Raw genomic sequence first — 8,350 nt, 5'->3', positions numbered from 1 at the left:
CACCCCGCCCCCCCCCCCCCCCCCCCCAGCTGTGGTGGAACTACAAGTCCCATGAGGCTTTGCAAGATTCTCACAGCCACAGACATGACTCCGGGAGAGAGATGCATCATGGGACTTGTAGTTTCACCACAGCTGGAGGGCTGGAGTTTGGCCATCCCTGGCCTAGCCTGTGTGCATATGCGATAGGGACCTTAGACTGTAAGCTCCTCAGGGGCGGGGACTGAGGTGAATTTGCAGTATGTAAAGCAGTGCATAAATTGTCAGCGCTCCATAAATTCCCCGTTGATCTCTTTGTCATTGTACACGTCCATGGAATACTGTTGCGTGCTGCGGAAACTTCAGCAAATCGTTTACTAAATTCAAACCCGACAAGCACCGTGAGCCCCGACAGAAGCCGCCAGGAAAAGACCGTACCGGCTGCCGCTCCGGCCTTCGCGTATCCTACCGCCAGCGGCCCATTCACGGTGGACCCGTAGTCACCCTTGAAGTAGCGGTTCAGTAGTATTTTGCGCAGCGTGACGCCCTGTGTGACGGAAACAAGAATGCCATGTCAACAGACACAAAATATGTCAATTTACACAACTAATGAAGTTGATCAACAAATAAAAACAAAAACCTCTGAATACAAAAATGAAACACAAATATTAAAATACATAAAAAAATTCAGACATTTTGAAATCAAAGAAATGAGAAAAAAAGAAGTAAACAAAAACAAAGGAAGAACAAGCAAGTAAATATGAATGAGTACATACAAGAACAAACACGGAGGCACACGTGAAGAAGCAAGACAGAAATCTCTTTTCAAAGACACCCTGACAGTCCTGAGAAAACGTTATTCAAGTGGACCTGTCACCAGACTTTTTTATGCTAAGCAAATATATGTTAATTAATGTGTCAGTGTAACACTTCCAGGTATTTATTACCTCTCACAGAGATCACAGGACTCCCTGACAATGTCTTCATCTGCTTTTCTCTCCAGAAGGAAAGAATCATCTTTGTTCAGGCATCATCCAGGGTCACCATCTATTTCCTGGATTGAGATGTCACCATGAGATGACACAATCATTAAATCCTAATGCCTGTGCAGCTCTGTATTCACAAATGTCAGACACAGATCAGCCCCTGCTGCAGTCTCTCACCTTGTGACTTGCTACAAAGTTACAATGTTGCAGTCTGATCAGTGGGGGAGAGGAGACTGAGGAAACGCTTCCTCCTGGCTGCAGCAGACTGATCACTAGGGGGAGGAGACTGAGGAACCGCTTCCTCCTGCCTGCAGCAGACTGAGCAGTGGGGGAGAGGAGACTGAGGAAACGCTTCCTCCTGGCTGCAGCAGACTGATCACTAGGGGGAGGAGACTGAGGAACCGCTTCCTCCTGCCTGCAGCAGACTGAGCAGTGGGGGAGAGGAGACTGAGGAAACGCTTCCTCCTGGCTGCAGCAGACTGATCAGTGGGGGAGAGGAGAATGAGGAAAGTCTTCCTCCTGTCTGCAGCAGACTAATCACTGGGGAGAGGAGACTGAGGAAATGTTTCCTCCTGACTGCAGCAGACTGATCACTGGGGAGAGAAGACTGAGGAAATGCTTCCTCCTGCCTGCAGCAGACTGATCACTGGGGAGAGGAGACTGAGGAAATGCTTACTCCTGCCTGCAGCAGACTGATCACTGGGGAGAGGAGACTGAGGAAATGCTTCCTCCTGCCTGCAGCAGACTGATCACTGGGGAGAGGAGACTGAGGAAACGCTTCCTCCTGCCTGCAGCAGACTGATCAGTGGGGGAGAGGAGAATGAGGAAAGTCTTCCTCCTTTCTGCAGCAGACTAATCACTGGGGGAGAGGAGACTGAGGAAATGTTTCCTCCTGACTGCAGCAGACTGATCACTTGGGAGAGAAGACTGAGGAAATGCTTCCTCCTGCCTGCAGCAGACTGATCACTGGGGAGAGGAGACTGAGGAAACGCTTCCTCCTGCCTGCAGCAGACTGATCACTGGGGAGAGGAGACTGAGGAAACGCTTCCTCCTGCCTGCAGCAGACTGATCACTGGGGAGAGGAGACTGAGGAAACGCTTCCTCCTGCCTGCAGCAGACTGATCACTGGGGAGAGGAGACTGAGGAAATGCTTCCTCCTGCCTGCAGCAGAGTGATGACATTATCTTAGACTAGGCAGGAGCTCAAGGATGGCTTTTTATTGATAAAAGGTGAAGCTTTTCTAAAAACAAAATGATCCTTTTTCTGTATATTTTGACATTTCCAAAATGAATTCACACAGATACTGAAAAGTCTGCTATAAAACCTCCCACGGAAAGGTGTAAGGTGTTGGAAGTGCCGGACATTGCACACTGCATCTGGACACGTCAGATAATCTTTCAAGATGGCTGCACATAGACGTGTGATACATTGCTACAGTAATCTAGATGCTGATGGACTGGTGGCTGAGCAAGAACTTGGAATCATATCCCTCCATAGAAGTGACACGGAGCTGTACACATGAAGATGATACATTTCAAATCAGACCTGTAAACCTTGAAGAATAACTAGAATAGGTTATGCTCAATTGTATTTCTTTTTATATGTTTGCTTTCATCATTTGTATGTCTCCAAATAAACAATTCCGAGTCTCTGCTCCCTCTCGGTGTCTGTGAAACTTGATACAGTGTAAGTTGGATTGGAGTGGGGGTCCCTCCTCTGGCTCATTCAGCTGTGTGTGTGTTGTGAATAGGAAACTTTAAAAGGAGAACTATGGGGTCAGTGTTTTTCCCCATAGTTCTCCTTAGGGTAACGGGAGGACACAAACTAGCGTTCTCCTGTCACCCTAAGCTCAGTATACCGCGAGCTACTGCTCGCGGTATACTGAGACGCCGCAGCTGAAGCGGATCCCGACAATTGTGCCGGGATCCGCCCAGCTGCGTGACTGACAGCTGGCTCTGCCTATCTAGAGGCAAAGCCAGCTGTACCCGCCCCCTTTCCCGTCCGTTCCGCCAGTCAGCGCTGGCAGATCGGAGCGGGGAGAGGGGAATCCAGCCCCTCCCCCTGTCACGGCAGAGAGCTGTGACAGGATCGAGAGGTGAGCAAACCCGGTATGTGTTCTCTCACCTCCCGATCTACTGAGCCGACCTGTGACTGTCTCATTGTCACAGGTCGGCTAGAACTATGAGGTGAGGGAAAAGCACTCACCTCATAGTTCTCCTATAAGGAGAAGTATTGGGAGAGTAAAATATACTTTTCCCTCTAATAGGCGGTGTGGGACACTGCAGATGGAACACGTCAGCTCTATACTGAGAGCTGAATGATCACAAACCGCTGATCACTCAGCTCCTCCCTGCAGAGAGAGCAGTGACCGTCAGTCACCGCTCCCCACAGCACTTCCCCCCTCTCCTCTCTGTTCCCCCAGCACTCATTAGAGGGCCAGACAGGGGAAGGGGCGGGCACGGCTGGTTCCGCTTTTAGAGAGGCAGTGCCAGCTGTCAATCAAGCAGCTGTATAGATCCCGGCGATAACGTCAGAACTGCAGTGCAGCCCTGCAGTAGCCTGCTATATACTGACTTTGGCTCACAGGAGTACATTAGTAAATATGCTCCTGTGACCCAAAAGAGTAATACTGCCAAAAAAAAGGTTTACTTCTCTTTTAATTAAAGCCTGTTCACAACATAGTAATAAAATGACTCAGTAATGGTGGGGGACAGTGACTCGATAGCACCACCTGCTGGATGTAGGTGTAAATAATTGCTCACAGGCAACATTTCTGGCAACTATACAGGGGTACAGGTAATATACAAGGGTACAGGTACTCCTAGAATCAGATCCTAATAGGTTGGACTTGATGGACTAATGTCTTTATTCAAACTCAAATACTATGTAACTATGTAACTATGTAACATTTCAAATCCACCTGAATGAAGAAGAAGAAGAAAAAAATGAAATGAAAATGTTAAAAAATAAATATTTATGATTCCACCTCACCTGCTTTAGCAGGATTCATGTCGGCATTGTCCAATCTCTTAAATATTTTCAGCAAACAAAAAAAAAAGGTCACATGGTCTCTAGGCACGTGCATTGTGTATATTTCATACCATTAGAGTCTGCTGATAACCTATTGTTTCCTATCAGACAGAAACTGTCCGGTAGACTGAACGTTTTAAAAAGCTGAGAGAAGCCCAGTGGGCTGCCACTTCCTATATGTGAAAATGCTGGTTGCCTGGATGTTTTGCTGACCCTACTGCAGGGGTGGGCCAATCCGGCCCTCCATCTGCACTTTAACTACAAATGCCAACATGTCTCTGGGAGTCATGCCTGCAACTGTCAGTCTTGCATTGCCTCATGGGACTTGTAGTTCCACAACAGCTGGAGGACCCACCCCTGCCCTACTGGATTCAATAATGACCGGGGACAAGTCGGCCATGGTATAGGCAAACCTTATATCTGACACCCCCAGGTGTCATTGCCTGCTCTATCACACATCATGGGAGCTGTAATATACAAATATAGATTTAAACTAGCTGCCAACACCCCCTCCTGCCTCCCACACATCACGATTGGTCAGCGGGGCCGCCCATCACACCAATGGACCAGTCAGGCATCGGCAGTAGGAGGGACAGGGCGCAACCTCCCTCTCATGCTCCAATGTGTAGGGAACCTAAGATGAGAACACCATAAACTAAAGGAGGACAGGACACAGGACATGAATACCAGAGAGCACCCAGAATCAGAACACGTCCTCCAATTCCATTCAGATGTACAATGTTCATGTCTGACCAGAGCGCCTCCGCACCTTCCGCCATCAGCGATTAAGCGGCTCATCCAGGCGAAATCATCAAAGTTATAAAAAAAAGTTTTCCAAAATTTTCTGTAAGTCTCTGAACTCTGCTCACACCACAAGACACAATCCCAGACAATTAACTATTTAATAATGCGCCAGACTGTGCCCGGAATATCTGACTGGCCTCCCCCCGCCCCTGCAACGTGTTCCAGCGCGGCCACCAGACGCCTTCACAGCGAAGCCCAGGGAGACAGCGCAGACGGGAAGAATGAGCCGGATTTGTCTGCCTCTTCCCAAGGTCTGGCCTTTAAAGGATAATAAATGAAATCAGTTGCAGGGCGTGCGTCTCTTCTGACCTGTGTGGGCTGACTCGGCGGCGAACGCCATGTAGGACACACAGTTACCATGGAGACAGCACACGACTAAGTGTAGGAGTCAGGCATTGTAAACACGACGGGGGTAAAGAAAAAAAATCTGTCTCCCCGGCCAAAAAGACACCCTGAATCTGCCGCAGTGTCTGGAGCGTAAAGTCCTACAGAGACAGATAAAATGTATCGATAACGAGACAGAATGAGAGAGAGAGAGAGAGAGAGAGAGAGAGAGAGGGAGATGGAGAGAGAGGGAGAGAGAGAGAGGGAGAGAGAGAGATGGAGAGAGAGGGAGAGATGGAGAGAGAGGGAGAGATGGAGAGAGAGGGAGAGAGAGGGAGAGATGGAGAGAGAGGGAGAGAGAGGGAGAGAGAGAGAGAGAGAATCAAGGAACAGAACAGAGATAGAGATATTTATAGGTTAATAGATTGACTTATCAAATCAAGGGACAGATACGGATAGATACTGTAAATCAATCTATCTATCAAGGGATACAGGTAAATAGAGAGAGAGGGAGAGAAAGGAAAAGAGAGAAAGAGAGAGAGGGAGAGGTGGAGAGAGAGAGAGGGGGGAAAAGGGGGGGGGGGGAGGGAGATAGAGAGAAAGGGAGAGGAAGAGAGAGAGATCAGAGGACATAGATAGAGATATTTATAGGTAAATAGATTGATTGATCAATCAATGGATCAATGGATAGAGATAAATAGATCAAGAGACAGAGATAGATAGATAGATAGATAGATAGATAGATAGATAGATAGATAGATAGATAGATAGATAGATAGATAGATGATAGATAGATAATGATAGATAGATAATGATAGATAGATAGATAGATAGATAGATAGATAGATAGATAGATAGATAGATAGATAGATAATTGGAAGTCTACTAGACAAGGTGTGCTATAAAACAAACGGACTCTCGGCAGCTTCTAATGACATAAAATGTCCACAAAGCTCCTAGTAGCGATGTGATGACATGTGACCTAGGCGGTGGGAGGAGCAATATTTCATCCACGGTAAGAAACATGTCATTTCTCATCCTGAATAATAATGTGGTCTGGTAGCTCTGCCATGTGTCCCAGTCATTCATGTGAAGCAGGACTGTAATGAGGAAAATCTTGCAGACTCTTTATTATGTTAATGTAACTTAACAAAGTAAACTCAAACATTTCCGAGAGATTCGGCCACGATGGTCCTTGTTCAAGCACTTCCTGTTATTGGGAGACAACACTCTGTCCCTGTCCACCAAATGTGCTCCCGTGTTGTCACCTGAATGTCAGATGGAGGCTACATGAGGCGCTCCAACCCTAGTCATCAGCCTCTCCTAGCTGCATTAATCGGCCATGGTCGCTCACCCCCGGCTGCTGTGACGAAACGCGTTAATTGATAATCAGCATAACTCTTCTCAACATCTCCCAGAGAACAGAAAACTTTTATCTTGCGCACACGGAAGAACGAAGACGCATTACGATTAATGGCTTCTCCTGAATGTTACCCAAAGTGCTTCATCATATGAAACCTGGCGAATCCTCTGCCGCACCAAAGTGCTACCTTCTTAAAAAAAAAATCCGGAATTTACAATTTACTAAAACAAGTGCTTCATTTTTCTGGGAAACATTATTCAATATCTATATTATGTATATAAAAAAACCCTCTGCACTTAATGTCACCTCTCCGGAACGCCTCCATGTGATTTAGAAGGGTTTACAAATTCCGCTAGTTTAACCCTTCGTTGGGGCCCCTGAAGAGCCGCCCGTCACGACTCCGCCACCGCAATCAAGCCCCCGGTCGTTAAGCAGCCGGCAATCACAAGGGATTCTGATGATTTTTGCCGGTGACATTAGGGTGGCTTTGTAGTACAATCAGAGGCAAGCACTCGACTTTCTAATTACGGCTATGCGAATTTATATTTCGGCGGGCAAAATTAAGGGGCCACTGTCAGTTTTTAGTTTTTTTAGTTTTGAAGCATCTGCTTCCATCTAATCATGTTCTTTACCGGTCTAAACTTCAGAACAAAGTAGCAAAATGGGCTGCTGATAGCAACGTGTGCAACAGTTTTAATTATGGCCGAGACTCCCCCCTCTGCCTTGGCACGGTAAAGAGACCCTGTCACCAGCTTAAACTTTGCTGGTAAAAAACTCAAAGAAATCAACTTTTTTTAAAGAGGAACCCGTTATGTTAAAAAATTAACCCTTGCAGTGGGGCTGCCCTTTCACCGAAACGGTTAACGGCTTGTTTTGGTCTAGGGGTCGGAATACAGAAGATATACTCACCTGATCCTTAGTCCTGTGGCGGTGAGTGCTCACCACTCTCCTCCTCTTCTCCGCCTGTGATATGGCCCTCAGGGTCCTCACTTCTGCACCTGCATTGGGGTCCAGACTTCCAGAGTCCGGGGGAAGAAGAGGCTGTGGGGACCAGCCTAGCAACCAGGTAGGACTGAGGATCAGGTATTTTTTTATTTTGACCAAAACAAGGAGGTAGCCTCACTGCAATGTTTTAGATTCCTGGATGCTTATTTGTAGTTTTTCCTTTCCATTGAAGTTGATGGAAAATGTGACTATTTAGGAAGGGTTAATTCTAGGGATGCACCGATACTGATTATTTGGGCAGGTACTCGTACTCGCCCAAATGCTCCAATACTTACCCGATACCTGAACATCCGGTCAGAGAGAGATTTCCTCTGACCAGCAGTGTCACAAGGGAACATAGAGCTGGCTTTCCAGGCAATCAGGAAGCCGAGCGGTGTGTTCTTACTCGGTGCCCGGCTCTTTATTGGCCAAGAAGCCGACTCCATGCTGTTCGGCCGTCTTGATGCTGACTGGCCGGGAAGCTGTCTCCAAGCTAGCGGAAGTTCCGGTATAGGTACTTGGTATTAGCGAGTCCTTGTACCAAAAAAACGGTATCGGTGCATCCCTAGTTCATGCCATAGCCCAGTCCCCCTCCTTCCTTGCACATCATAGCCTTCTCCTCTTCTGGGAGTGTCTAATTATGGTCTGTGTTGACCCAGCTCCTCCTTCCCTTCCTTTATCTTATGTAGCTGTCAGGGCAGGAGTGAAGGGGAATATTATGGAGCAGATGTTTGCCGACATTGCCCAGGTATGTTCCACTGTTGTTGCCAACTTACGCCCAAGCCTGAAACGTCCAATTACATGCAAAGACGCCTGTATAAACTCTAAAAACAAAATGCCCAAAGACTCTCACCTGAAGTGTGAATGGGACCTAAAGAGTCTA

The 8,350-nt window shown here is 47.2% G+C and overlaps 1 protein-coding gene across 3 annotated transcripts in view; it reads right to left on the bottom strand.

Moving 5' to 3' along the window:
* Window positions 1-8,350, bottom strand: part of ITPR2 (inositol 1,4,5-trisphosphate receptor type 2) — a 263,467-nt gene that overhangs the window by 79,053 nt on the left and 176,064 nt on the right. For all 3 annotated transcript variants that reach the window (XM_018556081.1, XM_018556080.1, XM_018556082.1), the window contains exon 38: window positions 415-523. In XM_018556081.1, the coding sequence (XP_018411583.1) occupies window positions 415-523 (109 nt within the window). The remainder of the gene's footprint in view (window positions 1-414; window positions 524-8,350) is intronic.

Source organism: Nanorana parkeri, unplaced genomic scaffold (genome assembly GCF_000935625.1).
Source record: "Nanorana parkeri isolate BGI_ZX_2015 unplaced genomic scaffold, ASM93562v1 scaffold224, whole genome shotgun sequence".
In the NCBI taxonomy this organism is placed as follows: domain Eukaryota; kingdom Metazoa; phylum Chordata; class Amphibia; order Anura; family Dicroglossidae; genus Nanorana; species Nanorana parkeri.
Note: the sequence above shows the minus strand (reverse complement) of the source record. Positions and strands in the feature narration are given on the sequence as shown.